This window comes from Drosophila melanogaster, chromosome 2R (genome assembly GCF_000001215.4).
Source record: "Drosophila melanogaster chromosome 2R".
Classification (NCBI taxonomy): Eukaryota; Metazoa; Arthropoda; class Insecta; order Diptera; family Drosophilidae; genus Drosophila; species Drosophila melanogaster.
Genome location: NT_033778.4, coordinates 22689015 through 22707773, shown reverse-complemented (window position 1 = coordinate 22707773; position 18759 = coordinate 22689015). Strand labels below are relative to the sequence as shown.

At 45.1% G+C, this 18759-nt stretch overlaps 6 protein-coding genes and 3 long non-coding RNA genes across 10 annotated transcripts; 3 read left to right on the top strand and 6 right to left on the bottom strand.

Moving 5' to 3' along the window:
- Position 1: 1 nt before the first annotated feature.
- On the bottom strand, positions 2–840 carry Obp58d (Odorant-binding protein 58d). The gene is made up of 3 exons (NM_137867.2): positions 698–840; positions 513–641; positions 2–458 (listed from the first exon to the last, which is right to left on the bottom strand). The coding sequence occupies exons 1-3, from the start codon at positions 824–826 to the stop codon at positions 60–62; spliced, it is 657 nt and encodes a 218-aa protein (NP_611711.1). The 5' UTR covers positions 827–840; the 3' UTR covers positions 2–59.
- Positions 841–1095: 255 nt separating this feature from the next.
- Positions 1096–1902, top strand: Obp58c (Odorant-binding protein 58c). The gene is made up of 3 exons (NM_137866.2): positions 1096–1155; positions 1212–1560; positions 1621–1902. The coding sequence occupies exons 1-3, from the start codon at positions 1114–1116 to the stop codon at positions 1827–1829; spliced, it is 600 nt and encodes a 199-aa protein (NP_611710.1). The 5' UTR covers positions 1096–1113; the 3' UTR covers positions 1830–1902.
- A 232-nt stretch (positions 1903–2134) lies between these two features.
- On the bottom strand, positions 2135–3070 carry Obp58b (Odorant-binding protein 58b). Its single transcript, NM_137865.3, has 3 exons — positions 3017–3070; positions 2482–2833; positions 2135–2417 (listed from the first exon to the last, which is right to left on the bottom strand). The coding sequence occupies exons 1-3, from the start codon at positions 3062–3064 to the stop codon at positions 2206–2208; spliced, it is 612 nt and encodes a 203-aa protein (NP_611709.1). The 5' UTR covers positions 3065–3070; the 3' UTR covers positions 2135–2205.
- A 256-nt stretch (positions 3071–3326) lies between these two features.
- On the top strand, positions 3327–6429 carry CG30259 (uncharacterized protein). Its single transcript, NM_137864.3, has 5 exons — positions 3327–3516; positions 3587–3839; positions 4132–4355; positions 5270–5848; positions 5905–6429. Exons 1-5 carry the CDS (start codon positions 3376–3378, stop codon positions 6328–6330), a joined length of 1623 nt encoding a protein of 540 aa, NP_611708.2. The 5' UTR covers positions 3327–3375; the 3' UTR covers positions 6331–6429.
- Obp59a (Odorant-binding protein 59a) lies at positions 3988–5079 on the bottom strand. Its single transcript, NM_176249.3, has 2 exons — positions 4695–5079; positions 3988–4613 (listed from the first exon to the last, which is right to left on the bottom strand). The coding sequence occupies exons 1-2, from the start codon at positions 5055–5057 to the stop codon at positions 4368–4370; spliced, it is 609 nt and encodes a 202-aa protein (NP_788429.1). The 5' UTR covers positions 5058–5079; the 3' UTR covers positions 3988–4367.
- A 374-nt stretch (positions 6430–6803) lies between the features above and the next one.
- On the top strand, positions 6804–15250 carry robo1 (roundabout 1). Of its 2 annotated transcripts, none has more exons than NM_057551.4 (18): positions 6804–6896; positions 7740–7972; positions 8040–8161; positions 8398–8578; positions 8690–8808; positions 8869–9322; positions 9383–9862; positions 9920–10002; positions 10069–10229; positions 10291–10372; positions 10438–10608; positions 10667–10759; positions 10824–11022; positions 11081–11355; positions 11411–11702; positions 11765–11997; positions 12055–12386; positions 12462–15250. In NM_057551.4, exons 2-18 carry the CDS (start codon positions 7822–7824, stop codon positions 13219–13221), a joined length of 4188 nt encoding a protein of 1395 aa, NP_476899.1. In that variant the 5' UTR covers positions 6804–6896; positions 7740–7821; the 3' UTR covers positions 13222–15250. The 2 variants fall into 2 exon arrangements, with proteins under 2 accessions (NP_476899.1, NP_726224.3); NM_166543.2 differs by lacking the exon at positions 6804–6896 and adding an exon at positions 7179–7577.
- A 628-nt stretch (positions 15251–15878) lies between these two features.
- Positions 15879–17279, bottom strand: lncRNA:CR44764 (long non-coding RNA:CR44764). Its single transcript, NR_124705.1, has one exon. It is a non-coding gene; the product is annotated as a long non-coding RNA:CR44764 (long non-coding RNA).
- Positions 17280–17478: 199 nt separating this feature from the next.
- On the bottom strand, positions 17479–18279 carry lncRNA:CR44763 (long non-coding RNA:CR44763). The gene has a single exon (NR_124704.1). It is a non-coding gene; the product is annotated as a long non-coding RNA:CR44763 (long non-coding RNA).
- Positions 18280–18378: 99 nt separating this feature from the next.
- Positions 18379–18679, bottom strand: lncRNA:CR44762 (long non-coding RNA:CR44762). Its single transcript, NR_124703.1, has one exon. It is a non-coding gene; the product is annotated as a long non-coding RNA:CR44762 (long non-coding RNA).
- Between the last annotated feature and the right edge of the window lie 80 nt (positions 18680–18759).

The following is an 18759-nucleotide window of genomic DNA, read 5'->3' as shown; positions in this document are numbered from 1 at the left end:
CTGCGTTTATAAGCTTAATTTTATTACATGACATTTTTGAGTTTTTTTAATACGTATTCTTAGGCAGGACTCTTTGTGGGCAGTGTAATTCCATCTATTTGGTAGCATTCGGCTTTGGCATTTTCGCACATATCCTTAGTTCCTGCCTTGGCAGTGCCCTCCCACCGGAAGTAGGGACACTCGTGCTTCTGATGATAGTCACTGATGCACATGAATACCATCAATAGATAGGGGCGACAGGCTCCTTTCAGGAGCACCTTAGCCCCAGGACTGGCCTTTAAAAGGTTGTAGACCCCAACAGCATCCTTGCGACAGAACTCGAACATGGCAATGTGATAATCCTTCTCCTTGGGCCGATCCACAAATGTCTTTTCTGCATCCAGCTTGACCATCTTCATGTTGATGGTGTCGCTCTTACCAATGTACTTCTTTTGCTTGTACAGGCACTCCACAAAGCACTGAAGATACAAATATTTTCGTTATAATAGATATATAAAGCTTTAATTACCTACCGATAGAAACCTCAGTGTCTTGCCGATGTCAGCGTCCCCATCCACTGGCAACTTGGGTGAGTGTATAACGAAGCACTTGACCAGGTCCTCCTCTTCTCCTATATAAAGTTCAGAACAGCAGCCAGCCCTCTAAATTGAATTTTTAGACTTAATACGTTTGCTGTTCGGTTTTAAAGTAAGCTCACCGATGTGTTACACTTATCCTCAGTCAAGTCACCTGAAGATATGGCAACTGCAGTAGTTTCCTCATTATCCTGAGCCTTTGAAACGGCCACCAGAATTAGGAACGTCCAATAACAAACAATGTTGACCATTGCTTTTCGAATGTGATTAATTTACCATGGTCATAACATTTATAAAACCATGCGTGCTCATCATTTTGGATAAATGAATTTAAACCCAAATTGGATTGCTTAATTAAATGTAACAAATGTCCATTGTAATGACTGGAATTAAATGAGCGGATAAAGAAACATTTGCAGACAGTCTGATGGCTCGACATTTGGCAAATTGGCAGCGGTTTCCTGTTTTTATTTAAACGATATGTGGGTGACTATATAAGCTGTCGTAGTGGGCTGATTTTGGTATAAACGGCGGAGCAATGAAGTGCACCATTTTATTGAGTTTTTTCAGCCTGATTTGGGTGAGTTCGAGGAATGAAATTCACACTGTTTATATATATTCAAATACATGACTTAGTTTGCTGGTGGAATTAAAATTGATTGCGAGAATACGGAGGCCATTAACGAGGACCACATCCACTATTGCTGCAAGCATCCCGATGGACACAATGATCTAATCGAAGGATGTGCCAGGGAGACCAATTTTACGCTGCCCAATCAAAACGAGGAGGCACTGGTGGACATCACGGCGGACCGAGCCATCCGAGGCACTTGTTTTGGCAAATGCGTCTTTAGCAAACTGAACCTGATGAAGGACAACAACCTGGACATGGATGCCGTGAGAAGTTTGTTCACTGAAAGGTTTCCCGACGATCCGGAATATGCCAAGGAAATGATCAACGCCTTTGATCATTGTCACGGCAAAAGTACAGAGTTGTTATTTCAGCAAGAACTTCTTGGCTAACTGATATTTTTTTCACCAAAAGGCGAAGAGAATACCTCCATGTTCCTGTCGAAGCCCCTCTTCAAGCAAATGTCCAAGCAATTCTGCGATCCGAAGTCTAGTGTCGTCCTGGCCTGTGTCATCCGCCAGTTCTTCCACAACTGCCCGGCGGATCGCTGGTCGAAGACCAAGGAGTGCGAGGATACCCTGGCCTTCAGCAAGAAGTGCCAGGACTCGCTGGCTACTTTGTGAATAATGAGAATATCATTCTTCTGCAATAAAGAACATTAAATTTACGATTTACGACATTCGAATTATTTTGTTTAGATGAAAAAATGTTATGCATTCAGAATTATTCTGTATATTTGGATGTTTTTTTTTTTATAGGGATGTAATGGTAAACAAATACGATCAACTTGACATTAGTTAATATCGTATTTTTGCAAGTGATTTGATAACAATAAATCCATTTAATTAAATGTATTGCTGAGTTGGCATTCAATCACCCACCATTACTTATAAACCAAAAGAGCACATGAATTGAGAGCCATTGTTTTGCTTTAATCATTGGAAAATCATTTCGTTTTCCCAATTAAAATGTATTTCCTGAGGCAGGACTCTAAAGTGCTTACATAGTAGTCAGCACATCCTTGCACTTCCTAGCAAAGGCCAAGGTTTCCACGCACTCGGTGGTATTTGACCAGCGACTCGCTGGACAATTGTGGAAGAAGTTGTAGATGACGCAGGACATGATGATACTCGAGGTCGGCTTACAGAACTTGGCGGTGGAGAAGGCCCTAACAATTGGAAGTGATAGGAACTTTTCGGTGGCCTCTTCAGCTAAAATTTGGAATGGAAAAATTCAATTTTAAACTATGTTGATGGTTATTTTGCATGAGCTCACATTGTGTGTGACATTTTTCGTAGGCATTCAGCATTTCAGTCGCGTACTCCGGATCTGTTTGATGGTACCGCTTGTAGTACGAGCGCACCTTGTCCATATCCAGTGTGTTGTTCTCCATCAGATTGTAGTGATCGAAGACGCACTTGGCCCAGCAGGTTCCAACCATCGCCTGGTCCACGGTCACATCCACGATGGCCTCCTCATTGGGACTGGGCAAACGAAAGTTGGTCTGCTTGGCGCAAGATTCCGTGACATCGTCGTGGCCATCCTGATGTTTGCAGCAATGGTGGATGTTCTCCTCGTGAATACGCTCCATGTGCCGGCAATGAACTCGGACAGCCACGAGTCCATTCTGCATAGAAATATGCACATATTAAAGGATTAAAAAGTAGCTCGAATACGGATCCCCGATGGACCTTGAACTTTCAAAATTATTATGTACAATAAATCCGATCTAGTGTGGATAATCCATTAAAAACACCCTCGAACATTATCCAATCCAGAACAAATTGAAAACGGTGTTATGAGTACGTACCAAGCGCAGTGATATAATCACACAAATCACGAAACCAATTCTCAGCATGATGACAGCTTTCCAGCGGTTCGTCCTCAGTTTTATATGTCAAATGGTTCCCCTTTGATGGACAGCCCTAATGGCGTTTTCCACTGTTTCGCATTAATTTAATTCGCATCCATTATTATGGCAACAAACCTGGCGACGAAAAGCGAAATTATATGGAGTGGGTGGGCTAGTGAATCTTGTCATGGCAACGCCGGCAGTCAATTTATTATTTATTTTCCAAGGCGGCTCTTTGCTCGCCTAATTAGTCAGAGATTGGCCTTTGAAATTTGATAAGCTGATTTTTGGTAGCCGTAAAAAAAAAAAACTAAATCATGGGCAAAAAGGGTAAAGGAAAAGGCAACAAATTGGCCAACATGTCCGAGGAGGAGCGGGCCAGGTATTTGCAAATGAGGGCCGACATGGAGGAAGAGACGAGGCGGCGGAAAATGCAGCTCATTTCCATGTACATGAAGGTAACACACCACGAATTTGCAGTAAATCAAAATCAAAATCCCTATGGTATGACTTTTCCCATTAAAATAGAACAAACTGAAAAGAGAGGATGCTTTTGGTCGACTCAATATGGCTAAAATCAACCAGGAGTGGCGGAGCATTTTGCGCCAGGTGAAAATCCAGGAGCTGCGCCGCGAAATCGTCGATGTGGAGTCTTTCTTTCAGGAGGCACTTAAGCGCAAGGACCAGGTGATCCATCGCCTCATTGCTCACATAGAATCCACCGAGGATATGTACGCCAATCTGCAGCAGTCACACATGGAGAATATCACCAGGATAGTTGGTACGATTGGGATAACATCCTTAAAAATAACATTTTAATCAGAAACTAAATACACAGCTACAGCAATATGTTTAAAGATACTTAAAATGAATGGAATGGATTTCACATGTATATTAATGCTTTCGTTAATAAGAACATTGAAATATTTGGAAATCCAAAAATTACTGGAGTATTTTGATGTACATTTTATGAACAATAAGAAGCATTGTAAAATGAAAATTAAAATGGACACAAACCATTCAACGCAACTAGGCCTCATTTCTAACCCATTTATTTCTTATCCTTTACCCAGATACCCATAGAGATCGCATCGAGTTCTTTCGGACGATCTACGAGGACGACAAGCAGGCGGTGCTGAGCCAGTGGGAGCAGGACTCCGCCGCGTTCAAGGAGATGCATGCCCAGAAGCAGCAGCAACTGGAGTGCGTCTTCTATCAGCTGGAGGAGAACACCGATGGCGGGATCCGGGACAACCACGAGCGTTTCTTGGACCGCTGCGAGGACCTAAAAAGTGGGGTGAGTTTAATCCTAATTGAAGAGCATGTTGCCGTGCTCCTCCCAATCCTCGCACTGCGCCTTCGCGTACTCCGACATGCACTTGACCAGTTCCCGGGCCGCTGAACACTTGTGGTGCCGGCCCCTTCCGTTGCTCTCCAGATAGCGGAAGCACTGCTGCACGGTGTCCGTGAAGAAGTTGCGCAGCTCCCGGTCCCGAAGGTCCTTGGTCAGCAAATAGCTCACCTTGCGCCGATCGGGCATCCCATTGCCATCCACCTGTGGGTGAGAATTGAAAGGAATAAGCTCCTGCTTCTCTGAAGGATTTCGACTTTGAAAGGAATCTCTTGGATCACCTACCATATTCATCTCCTCGAAAAAGCACTGGGCCACACACTGACCTCCATCGTTGCTGGTGTGGTTCCTGCCATCCGATTGCCTTAGTCCTCGCTGCCTTCGATTGCCATAGCCGCCCCTGTTGCCTGGATTCCTGTCCTGCTCCTCCTGATCGTGATCCATTCCGTAACCGTACTCATAGCCATTTCCTTGCCGGCCCTGTCCACCTCGTCCTCGATCTTCGTCCTCGTCCTGGCGATGCATACAGTTGCGCACAGTTCGCTTGAGCTCCGCTTCACTTAGTCCCTCCTGGGATCTGCATTTCAGTGCGTAAATGGAGCAGGTGCCGCAGCTCAAACAAATCAGCAGGAAAATCAACTGTTTCATCTTGGGAACTGAATGGAGGAGCAGCTATGCCCACATCATTTATAGTTCTGGAGAATGGCATCCAAATTACAGAGTGACTGACGCACAATGAACCAAGACACATATCAATCTTAATTTTACAATTGCGTGCAATGCTCTTCGATGATTATATTTTACAATAAAGGTTATTTTAAAAGTTTATGAAAACATGTTAAATTGAACCCCACTTCCAGATGCAACTACAGCTGGAGCAGATCACCTCCAGAGGTGAAGCTCGATTGGAGAAGCTGTGGCAGGAGTATCAGGGTGTTCTGGCGGGCTACTGTCAGCACATCGAAGGCTTTTACTCGGAGTACGTGGATCTGAAGCAGCGGGATGAGGAGGCAGCCCTCCAGATTAGCCAGCAGACCCACGAAATCGAGCACCTGGTAGACCAGCTGACCAATTTGCGTCTGGTCTCCGAGGAGTTCTACATCAAGCAACAGGGCCAACTGGAGCAGCGGCAAGCCATCAAACAGCAGTTGACCGAGCGACTAAGGGAGCTACGCACCTGTGTGGAACAGGAGGTGGCCAGGGATCACCAGTTGTTCAAGCTGATGTCCGTGGAGAGCTACCATGCCTTGGAATTCCTCCAGGAAACTGTGGCCAAGGGCGAGACTCTGGCACAGTTGTCTGCGGTCTGTGCCAAGATGGAAACCCAGCGGGAGCGGATGTTCCAGTTGCCGGAAATATCCAAGGAGATTATCGAGATTCGAGATATAGAGGATCAGGGTAATGGTTCCTTGACTGACCCAGCCACTGATCTTCTTAAGGTGAGTAAAAATGCCAGTAGGTAATTTCTTCATTCAACATTGGTTTAACGTACCAGGACGAGGTGGCAGTGGTACCCCAAATGGAGTCCTTCTGGCGACGCGTCAACAACGTGGCCGTGGACGTGGCCTGCCTGAAGCAACAGAAGCGTCGCCTGGAGGCGGAGAACAGCCAGCTAAAGACGCAGCTGCAGGACTACCTGGTAAATTTGAACATTGCCAATGGCTCCAATAGCCACGTCCATAGCTATCTAGCCCGGCGGCCCAAGAGCATGTCCGTGGACAGAGTGTCGCGCCTGCAGCTCCAGCCCAAGCTGGTGAAGAGTGCCCAGCCGACTGGTCGTCGCCCAGCGGCGCCCACACCTCCCACTTTCCACTTGCATCCAGGACGCAGCCGAGCGCCTGCCTTCGAAGCCAACCTCTCCAACGTGGTTCTTTCGAGGACTTTGGCTAGGGGAAAGATGAACCTGGCCAGAATGGAATAATTTGCTAGACTCTGTAGTTATTTGATTAATGCAGGGAAACTATATTAAACAAAACACCTTAAATTGGTGTAGGAACTATTCTCTACCATAACAATTATCTATATATTTTTATAGTATTTTACAGTTGGTTCTACCGTGAACATGAATATTAATATATACGTATTTAAGCAATCACACACAAATTATATAGATATTCTGAATAAAACGGAATTTTTTAATAAACCATTCAACATCACAATACATACATTAATTTAAATATTTACATTTTATTAATATCTTAAAACATAGTTGGTATATCTTTCGATTTCAATTTCAATACAATAGAAATCAATTAAAGATTCAAATAGTTACTTTACGCGGCGCTACCAGATCAACTGATAAATATGTCCTCTGGTATTTTCGAGTATTCCTTTTCGGTACACCCCAAAATATATCGATATATCGATTCCGGGCGTTGCGCTCTCAAATTTCCACAGACACGACCCACGTCCAATTGTGAGTTTTCGCTGCGCCGTGAATCGCACTAAAGAGCAGGAAAATAGTTAATTTCCAACAGTTAAATTGGAGTAAGTTTGCACCCAAGAAAGTACGATCCAACCGCGAAGCTTCCATTTGAAGTAGATACTCGTTTTCGGATATTACAAAGTGCAGCTGCTGCGGATGTAAAGCAAATATTACAAGGAGTTATAGATACAACACTCTGTTATAGATATAGATACAACAACAACGGGGGGAAGTCCCAGGAACGGCAGGCGGTGCGAGCGAGAGGCAGCTAGAACGGCAGTGTGTGCGAGTGAGAGGGGTGGCGGGGCAGTTCTTGTTCTTGTAATTTTACCAAAAAGAAATTTCGTTCGGGAAATGTGGAAAATGTGCGCGAGGAGAGATGATGGAGAAAACAACCCCGAAAAGCGAGCAATCGTCGAATAAATACCAACAAAAACTTACACTGCGCGGCTGATTAATAAAATCCAAAAAATAAAAAGGAAAATAAAAACCAAATCAGCGAACGATACAAAAAAAGCGTTAGAAAGAAAGTGTGAGAACGTGAAATCAAAACTCCGAATCAGAATTTGGATTGTAAATTTTCGGGTCGGTGCGACTGAGACTGAGCGATAAACACAAAGGCAGATAAATACGGAAATAAAATTAATGGAAAACCAGCATAGACACATGTGTGTGGGTGTGTGAGTGTCCAAGTGTGCGTGAGTGTGTGCGTGTGTGTGTGCTTATCGCATGGAAATGCAAGCGTAAGTGGAGCAGGCGAGAAATAATTTCGAGTTTTTGGACAGATAAAAAGCAAAAAGCAAGTAAAGCCCATAAATGCCTAGCCATAATGCCGCCACGCCTACATATGTAACAGCTGCCCACATTTAGTTAACCCACATACTATCACCTATCATGCATCGCAGGACCCAAAAACAACGCCAAAATGATCGCCGCTGCATTGGGTCATCTGTAGAGTCGTCATTGCAACAGCACCAACACCATAAAATGCATCCCATGCATCCCGAAAACCACGCCATCGCCCGGAGCACGAGCACCACTAATAACCCATCTCGCAGTCGGAGCAGCAGGATGTGGCTCCTGCCCGCCTGGCTGCTCCTCGTCCTGGTGGCCAGCAATGGCCTGCCAGCAGTCAGAGGTAAACCCATCCTGGGTAATCCTCCCCAGGCCCAGTGGCTAATCCACATCCTTCCTACTCCTTTCAGGCCAGTACCAATCGCCACGTATCATCGAGCATCCCACGGATCTGGTCGTTAAGAAGAATGAACCCGCCACGCTCAACTGCAAAGTGGAGGGCAAGCCGGAACCCACCATTGAGTGGTTTAAGGTACCCACCAAATAATACTTTTCTAACTTGAATCACCATTACACTGGCAAAAGAAAACTTGATCTTAATGTTTTCATATCAATATTGTATATTTATTTATCTTTAAATATCAAAACAAAAATGAATTCAAAAATTATACAAAATATAAGTGGTTTTGAGTAGTTGTTTTTTTCCGTGTAGCCTTCGAAACCGAACCAAATCGTAACTCAATCACCCCCTCTTCTTTCCGCTCTCAGGATGGCGAACCCGTCAGCACCAACGAAAAGAAATCGCACCGCGTCCAGTTCAAGGACGGCGCCCTCTTCTTCTACAGGACAATGCAGGGCAAGAAGGAACAGGACGGCGGAGAGTACTGGTGCGTGGCCAAGAACCGAGTGGGCCAGGCCGTTAGTCGCCATGCCTCGCTCCAGATAGCTGGTAAGTTAGTCCGCCACTCTAGTCTGCTCTCCAACTTGTCTGCCCACACGCCCAGCTTTGTCTCCGATTATAATGTGCTTTTTTGATATTTTTGCAATTTTTCTTCGCTAGTTTTGCGCGACGATTTTCGCGTGGAGCCCAAAGACACGCGAGTGGCCAAAGGCGAGACGGCTCTGCTGGAGTGTGGGCCGCCCAAAGGCATTCCAGAGCCAACGCTGATTTGGATAAAGGTGGGTTCCGAAAACCAGACTGCGAAAGTCAGTTGTCTAAACCGCTTTTTGTGCTCTTAGGACGGCGTTCCCTTGGACGACCTGAAAGCCATGTCGTTTGGCGCCAGCTCCCGCGTTCGAATTGTGGACGGTGGCAACCTGCTGATCAGCAATGTGGAGCCCATTGATGAGGGCAACTACAAGTGCATTGCCCAGAATCTGGTAGGCACCCGCGAGAGCAGCTATGCCAAGCTGATTGTCCAGGTCAAACCATACTTTATGAAGGAGCCCAAGGATCAGGTGATGCTCTACGGCCAGACAGCCACTTTCCACTGCTCAGTGGGCGGTGATCCGCCGCCGAAAGTGTTGTGGAAAAAGGAGGAGGGCAATATTCCGGTGTCCAGAGCGCGAATCCTTCACGACGAGAAAAGTTTAGAGATATCCAACATAACGCCCACCGATGAGGGCACCTATGTCTGCGAGGCACACAACAATGTCGGTCAGATCAGCGCTAGGGCTTCTCTTATAGTCCATGGTAAGATTAAGTTCCATTACCAAAGAATCGCGTTTTAATCTTCAATTGTTTTCATTAAAGCTCCGCCGAACTTTACGAAAAGACCCAGTAACAAGAAAGTGGGACTAAATGGTGTTGTCCAACTACCTTGCATGGCCTCCGGAAACCCACCGCCATCTGTTTTCTGGACCAAGGAAGGAGTATCCACTCTCATGTTCCCAAATAGTTCGCACGGGAGGCAGCATGTGGCTGCCGATGGAACTCTGCAGATTACGGATGTGCGGCAGGAAGACGAAGGCTACTATGTGTGTTCCGCTTTCAGTGTAGTCGATTCCTCTACAGTACGGGTTTTCCTGCAAGTCAGCTCGTTAGACGAGCGTCCACCTCCGATTATTCAAATCGGACCTGCCAATCAAACACTGCCCAAGGGATCAGTTGCTACTTTACCCTGTCGGGCCACCGGAAATCCCAGTCCCCGTATTAAGTGGTTCCACGATGGACATGCCGTACAAGCGGGCAATCGATACAGCATCATCCAAGGAAGCTCACTGAGAGTCGATGGTGAGATGGTGATAGAAGTTCTGGCTTCCATTTATTACAATTTCATTTTCCCTGTAGACCTTCAACTTAGTGACTCTGGTACCTACACCTGCACTGCATCTGGCGAACGAGGAGAAACTTCCTGGGCTGCCACACTAACGGTGGGTTTGAGGGTTAATCCCCTAAGCCATATGCAAAACTAACCAATGAAAAACCTCTCACTTTAGGTGGAAAAACCCGGTTCTACATCTCTTCACCGGGCAGCTGATCCTAGCACTTATCCTGCTCCTCCAGGAACACCTAAAGTCCTGAATGTCAGTCGCACCAGCATTAGTCTTCGTTGGGCTAAAAGCCAAGAGAAACCCGGAGCTGTGGGCCCAATCATTGGGTGAGTTAACGCGGCGCACCCATTTAATGAGATCATCAATAAATTTGATTTTGTATTGCAGATACACTGTAGAGTACTTCAGTCCGGATCTGCAAACTGGTTGGATTGTGGCTGCCCAACGAGTTGGCGACACTCAAGTCACTGTAAGACAAGCCGTGAATATTTAAGTTTCCTCATGACTCACACATTCTGCTATTTTTATATATAGATCTCGGGTCTCACTCCTGGCACTTCGTATGTGTTCCTAGTTAGAGCTGAGAATACTCAGGGTATTTCTGTGCCTTCCGGCTTATCAAATACTATTAAAACCATTGAGGCGGATTTCGATGCAGCTTCTGCCAATGATTTGTCAGCAGCTCGAACTTTGCTGACGGGAAAGGTAAGCTAACATAATCACTAAAAGCGAAATCCGAAAACTTAATTATGTGTTTAAACAGTCGGTGGAGCTAATAGATGCCTCGGCTATCAATGCTAGTGCCGTAAGACTTGAGTGGATGCTCCACGTGAGCGCTGATGAGAAATATGTAGAGGTAAGTCCATCCTTTGTTGTTTATAAACAAACCAAGCTTATCTTTTCAATACCTTTCTGTCCAGGGCCTGCGCATACACTATAAGGATGCCAGTGTACCATCCGCACAGTATCACTCGATCACTGTTATGGATGCCTCTGCAGAATCGTTTGTGGTGGGAAACCTTAAGAAGTACACCAAGTATGAGTTCTTCCTAACACCCTTTTTTGAGACAATTGAAGGACAGCCCAGTAACTCCAAGACAGCCCTCACCTATGAAGATGGTAACAACTAGAAGCTAGCTAAGTTAAGTGCTGGGTATTTATATTCTCTTGATTGTAGTTCCCTCCGCACCACCGGATAACATTCAGATTGGCATGTACAACCAAACAGCCGGTTGGGTGCGTTGGACTCCGCCACCCTCCCAGCACCACAATGGCAATTTGTATGGCTACAAGATTGAGGTCAGCGCCGGTAACACCATGAAGGTGCTGGCCAATATGACTCTTAATGCTACCACCACATCTGTGCTCCTAAATAACCTAACCACCGGAGCTGTGTACAGCGTGAGGTTGAACTCCTTTACCAAGGCAGGAGATGGACCTTACTCCAAACCGGTAAGTTTATAGACATTTCATTTGAATCATTTTATATCTTCTTATTATTCGACAGATATCACTATTCATGGACCCCACCCATCATGTGCATCCGCCACGGGCACATCCAAGCGGCACCCATGATGGGCGACATGAGGGACAGGATCTCACGTATCATAACAATGGCAACATACCACCTGGCGACATTAATCCCACCACTCATAAAAAGACCACTGACTACCTATCTGGACCATGGCTAATGGTGCTGGTCTGCATCGTTCTTCTAGTCCTGGTTATTTCGGCGGCTATTTCGATGGTCTACTTCAAGCGCAAGCATCAAATGACCAAGGAATTGGGTCACTTAAGTGGTTAGTGCTGATTTTAAATAACTTTTTTTTTTCAATACAATATAACGATTTGAATTTTCTAGTGGTCAGTGACAACGAAATAACCGCATTGAACATCAATAGCAAAGAGAGCCTTTGGATAGACCATCATCGTGGATGGCGAACTGCCGATACTGACAAAGACTCAGGATTAAGCGAATCGAAGCTACTATCCCACGTAAACAGCAGCCAATCCAACTACAATAACTCCGATGGAGGAACCGATTATGCAGAAGTTGACACCCGTAACCTTACCACCTTCTACAATTGTCGCAAGGTGAGGATCATATGAATTGCATCACACAACAATTTCTTATAGGAAATATTCTTTCAGAGCCCCGATAATCCCACGCCGTACGCCACCACTATGATCATTGGTACCTCTTCCAGTGAGACCTGCACCAAGACAACATCTATAAGTGCCGATAAGGACTCGGGAACTCATTCGCCCTATTCTGACGCATTTGCCGGTCAGGTGCCAGCGGTTCCTGTTGTCAAATCCAACTATCTTCAGTATCCGGTTGAACCGATCAACTGGTCAGAGTTTCTACCCCCGCCGCCAGAACACCCACCTCCGTCTTCTACCTATGGATACGCACAAGGATCTCCTGAATCTTCACGGAAGAGCTCCAAAAGCGCAGGTTCCGGCATTTCTACAAATCAAAGGTACATTAATATACATTCTTCAAATAGTTGTTATTGCCTTTGGGTTCTGTGACTAACACTTTAATACCCTTGCAGCATTCTGAACGCCTCCATACACAGCAGCTCCTCGGGCGGCTTTTCAGCTTGGGGAGTTTCGCCCCAATATGCTGTCGCCTGTCCACCGGAAAACGTTTATAGCAATCCGCTGTCGGCAGTGGCTGGCGGCACCCAGAACCGCTATCAGATAACGCCAACAAACCAACATCCGCCACAGTTACCGGCCTACTTTGCCACCACGGGTCCAGGAGGAGCTGTACCACCCAACCACCTGCCATTTGCCACACAGCGTCATGCAGCCAGCGAGTACCAGGCTGGACTGAATGCAGCGCGATGTGCCCAAAGCCGCGCCTGCAACAGCTGCGATGCCTTGGCCACACCCTCGCCCATGCAACCCCCACCGCCAGTTCCCGTACCCGAGGGCTGGTACCAACCGGTGCATCCCAATAGCCACCCGATGCACCCGACCTCCTCCAACCACCAGATCTACCAGTGCTCCTCCGAGTGCTCGGATCACTCGAGGAGCTCGCAGAGTCACAAGCGGCAGCTGCAGCTCGAGGAGCACGGCAGCAGTGCCAAACAACGCGGAGGACACCACCGTCGACGAGCCCCGGTGGTGCAGCCGTGCATGGAGAGCGAGAACGAGAACATGCTGGCGGAGTACGAGCAGCGCCAGTACACCAGCGATTGTTGCAATAGCTCCCGCGAGGGCGACACCTGCTCCTGCAGCGAGGGATCCTGTCTTTACGCCGAGGCGGGCGAGCCGGCGCCTCGTCAAATGACTGCTAAGAACACCTAAGGATGAAGTGTTTGAGACTCTCCGAATAGGGGGATTAGGATTAAAGATAGCATCTAGTCTAACTCTTCATTCATATCGAACTGGAAATCAGTCTAGGAACTGAGTGAACTCAAAGTTTCTGCATCAGTTATCGAATAGAATAATTGATGTCTGGAGTCCACTACAACATGCGTCTTCGAAAACTGATGCTAGCAGATAAAGAGGAAACATGTTGCAGTGGAATCTTCGGTATTACACTCAGATACACAAAACCACACTTGTCACAATCATGGGGGCATTGTGCAGCTTTAGCAATTACGAATTTTTCCATTATCACATCTACCAGCGTAGAGACTCATAGACAGGCACAGTGCCCCTTCCCCATCCATGCACCACAGAAATGTTTCCCCAATGGGAAACGAGAACCTTTGTACTTAAGAGACGCGAGTGCTGTACGATAGATATTGCTTCATGAGCGCGAGGAGATAGTAATCACTACATAGCAGGGATCTGTGTCCCAGCAGAACTTCATTAAAATACGTACTCAAAGGAACTTATAGCAGATGATAAACCAGATCAGGCCATAGCAAGTACACACAAAGACGGTGGTTACTCAAGACGAATGTAGTTAGAACCAAAGTACACCATTTGTACAGCATGTTTTGGGGGCTTTTGAATCGGTCCTAGTCAATAGGCTTGATAGCGATACAATACGATACTGATTACGATACTTGTATGCAAACTCTTTCATATCTACGATCACAATCGAGCACTTGTCTCCGACTCGAACTTGTGGGGAGTTGTTGAGTGGAGTTTGAAGGCGACAAGTGAAACGGCAGTTGCAATGTTTAATGGTTAGTGCTTTTCTATAACAAGGAATAATATACTTCATTGACCCAGTGAATATATATATATATATATATACATACTAAACGACACACCACACTACTACTTACATACATAGCATTTAGACGAGTTGAGGAGCTGCACACGGCCAGCCGAACCAACCCCAGTTGTCCGTTCCGTTGTCCTGTCCCTGTGCAGATCCCTCCAAGACACAATGTTTTCTACAATCTTGCATTTTGAAAAGTCTAAAATGTACCTGTGATATAACCCCATTATACATTATAGTATTTTAATAATTTTTATATTTATGGTTTCCTAATTTTGAGTCGCGTTTTTTGTTCATTCTGTTCGATCGACGAGGAATGTTTGTTAGAAATCCCCACACAGACGGATTTTTTTTGGGCGAGTATATAGCATAATTTAGATCTTAGGCACGTATCACATTAGAAATGCAAAATGGATATATCATCAAATCAAATCGAATGGAATCGAGGAGGAGTAGAGTAACGCTCAGATAGTTCGGCTCGCCGAAGAGGCCCAGACACTTTTCCACTAAACCCCGGATCGTGAGTTGAATTGGGAAAAAAGGGGGCTCGCGAGAAGTGGTTGGGCATACGAGCTGTGGATATACGAAGTATCCAGGGGGGGACTAGAGTCAACGAATCGTTTAAACAATACTAAACACATATGCATTACACTTACCTATATAGAGATCATATAGCACCTAGAACCGCGCATGTATCAAATCAAATCAAAATATGCTTTAGCATACACTCACACAAATCCACTTCCTTGCTAGCCGCCCAGATCGGCCGGCATGTACATATATATATTATATATATATACATAAAACATACTCCTAATCCCAGTATCGAAACCAACTTGCTTGAGTTGAACTGCCCTTCCGTAGCCATATACATATAGAGAAAGCATAGTTGGGTCTGGGTTTTAATAATTAGCAACTAGTTTCTAGCGTTGTGTAACGGGAGTATTTTAAAGTCATAGCGTAAACGAATTTTAAGAACGAAACGAATCCTTTAACGAAGCGGACATTTAATTTTTAGTGCGTAATGCCATAAACGAACTTTTTCAAAAGCAAAAATAATAACTGACATTTACTTACGATATAAATACTATATCTAGATATATACATATAGCATTTAAAATTACATAAACAATAAAGGAACATTTTACATATATGTGGAAATTAAGCCGTTTGTTTTGGTTGGTACATATATCTGAAGTTGAACTGGAGGTTTTAGGATGCCTTTCCTTTATCCTAAGTGCACACTTATTTTCGCATTTCCTGGTACCACTTCAGTTTTTATTTGACCGATTCCTTGGCAGTAACGGTCTCCGATCGCCTGGCGGATATCAACATATGTACTTCTACAGAATTCCTCTTCAGCTGCAGCGGAACTTTGCACTTGAGACGCTGACAACCCTTAGGATTATACCATGACCCCTCAATCCAGTTTCAGTTTACATCGGTCTACACTTCCATGTGAATCTGGAAGTGTAAGTCGGTCCACAAGCTGGACAAGTGTTAATTCCCAACGGGACTCTATAAACTCATGTATCCTCCTTTCAAATGAGACCACTTCTAGCTGCAGGACACGCCCTAGGATCGGAAATTGGCTGCTTTCGTCGAGAGGGGGACTTATGGAGATCGTTTTAAGATCCGAGATTAGATTGTGGGTGTAGGATGTTGAAGTGTGTTACCAAGCTGAGGGTTTCATATTTAAACTTATGTGGAAAAATTAGCCAAGAAGAACTTGTAATGACATACGACATTGATTTCCAAATTTATTATCGGTTTAAGGGTGATTTCCGGATAACAGTCAACACATGTTTGTGTGCGATCAAAGGCAAATTATGTGATGTTATACTGAAACAAATATGTCACAGCTTGACGATAGCTTCTGATGCCCGTGTCCAAATTCCCGCTACCAGCACCCATCCAATGGATCACACCCTTTTTTCCTGGCAAGAGGTCAGAGCCACGGAGCGATGCGAGCTGGAAGAGATGCGGGCAGGCCACAAATTGGTCAGAGCTGGCGATAGCATCAATTGGACTTCATGGCGGCGCCTTGTGTTGTTGTGTTGTTTATCCCACTCTGGGCTGGCACACTGGCTCAATCTGGATGCATCTGAATCTGCAACTGGGTGATGCAGCGAAGTGCTGTGGGATTTTTTCAGCCCTTATCGATTGGGTCATTTCAGATCATAATAGCTATGTTTTGGATTAACATGAAGTGAATTTAGATCACCAGATCGATATCCTGGCAACTTAATGGAGAGATATTTTAATACATTTAATAATACATATGTATAGAGTGGCAGCTGTAAAACTTAATTTCATCTTTCCCTGACTACGATAAACTTAATCTGAAGTAAGCTTAATCAATTATTTGGGGGTAAATATGGAGTTAAGACATCAATTGGCAGGTGTGTCCATTTGCGGATGCGTATTCCATATGCAGATTAATCCGTATCTTGTATCTGCTGGCCGCAGATAAGACAAGTAGCTATGCACTTCGAATTCGCTGGGCTGGCCCAAACATCATTATATGTGCGTGGGCCATTTCCCTCATCCTCAGCTGCCTCATCTGCCCACGGAGATTGCATTTGGCCCGTTTGCACAGCGACTGCGTGTTGCACCTTTTCCGCTGGCTTTCTGCTTCTACCTGTGATGCCCCAGCGGCAGCTTTAATGATCGTGATCATAGTACGCAACGCGCAAAACGGAGAAAAGGACGGTAAGGGCCAGGGCCAAGATGACGAGGAAGAGCCAGCCGAAAACCAATCGATTATTATATGTGCCGCACTATATTTCAGAGTCGGAGTCGCAGACGGAGGACTGTGGCCGATGCAGAGTTCCAGCGAAGAGATTATTTCTGTTTTCGATGGCCGTCTTGACACGTCCAAAAGACTGATAGAGGGAGAGATTGGCCCTTTTTGGCCAAACCGGTTTGACAGGTAGCAGGGGCAAGAGACAAGATGTGGTGGAGGGGGGCAGGAAGGTCGGAGGTACGCACGCCTTGCCCTTCTGCTCGCCAGGATAATGACTGTACGACTGCAAGGGTCCTCTGCAGGAGGGCCGAGATATCCTCGCAGGCTCTTTTCCCTGCACTCAAAGAAATCTGTGTTTCATTTGTCAAACTTTTAGCAGTATGTAAGGAATACCTTAACAATTCAGTAGTTAGCAAAATAACGTTTCTACATACATAGGTATGTCTAGTTTTTGGAACTATTAAAACTTATACCAAGTACTTAATCTTGTGAAGTATGTGTATATACTTTGTATCTGGAAAGTACATTGTAATACAGATACATTATCGTTAGATGCTACAAAATGTTAATATATAATGCAATTCGAAATAATCTAAGTATGAAGAAATTAATATAATTTAGTAACTTGCTGTAGTTTTTATAACTGCTACTTGAATCATTATCTTTATGAAGTGTGCTATTTTCTCAGTGTAGCAATGCCTCTTCAAATACAGGATGCTGATATCAGTGCATGTTTGATGGTGCGGGTGTGAGCGTTTTGGGGTCAGGTAGAAACTCAGATTTTCCCAGGTCCTAGGTCCCTTTCTCGATTTCGATCCTTGTCCCTTTTCTTTTATTTTTTTAGAAGGCACAGAAGACGGCGGCGTTTTCCTTTTTTAGTGGGCAAATGCAACCGAGAGGGATAGATGGAAAGTGCATGGCTTTCCTAGTATCAATAACAATGCCAGTTCGCTATTGTTGTGCCATCCGCTGGATTTGTGCATCCCAATCTGTTTTCTGAGTTTCTGTGTGTGGTGCGGCAACGGAGTTTCTGCTTTTTTTGGAGTTATCGTTAATATTTTCCTGGAAACCGGGATTGTGTTGTTGCTGCTCTTGCGTTCGCAGGTAGCGAGCAGCGATCGCACTCACACAGATGCGATAGAGAGCGAGAGAGATGGCGAGGGAGGGAGAAAGACAGGTACCTGCTCGACTTCGGAATGCAGCGGCAGCAGAAACAACAAATGCGTCGGAGTTTGGCATTGAGTTTGGCTCGACGGGTAAAGAATAACCTGAAACATGGAGCTGGCGTCCAAAACCGAAAAACCCGAAAGATAAATCCAAGCCTGGTCTTATAACCAGCGTTAGTGATGAGAGAGCTGGCGAGAAAGGAAATATGGGGAAGCTTCTCTTATCATAAGCTGCAGGAGATCCTAAGTAGAACGCCACACAATGTCGAGATAATAAATATATTTATATGATAAATAATAAAAAAAATGGGTCACGGATGAGTTGAATACGCAAAACGGTCTTCAAACTTTAAGTTTAAACAATTTGTGAAACTCCTTACGAGCAATAGAGATTATGTCTGAACCTAAATTATTTATATACAAGCCGAACTGGTTAAAAATTGACTCGCAGAACTGGTGATAAAGGACAGAAAGAGCATATGCTAGCTACCTTTTAATAAGAACTTATGGCAAAATTAGCAAGAAAACCACGCGTTGCAATGATTCTAATAAAAATGCCGCACAAAGTCAATTCCAAGTGCAATCGCAATGGAAGAACGACCGAACCGCACACACGGGACATACAACAGACTGAACGGACGAATACCTACTCGCTACTCTCTACTCGCTCGAGAGAGCGGTGAGAGCGCTGAATACGTTCAGATAAAAATATGACCAATACCAACACAAACCCCCCGTATCTGTATCTGCATCTG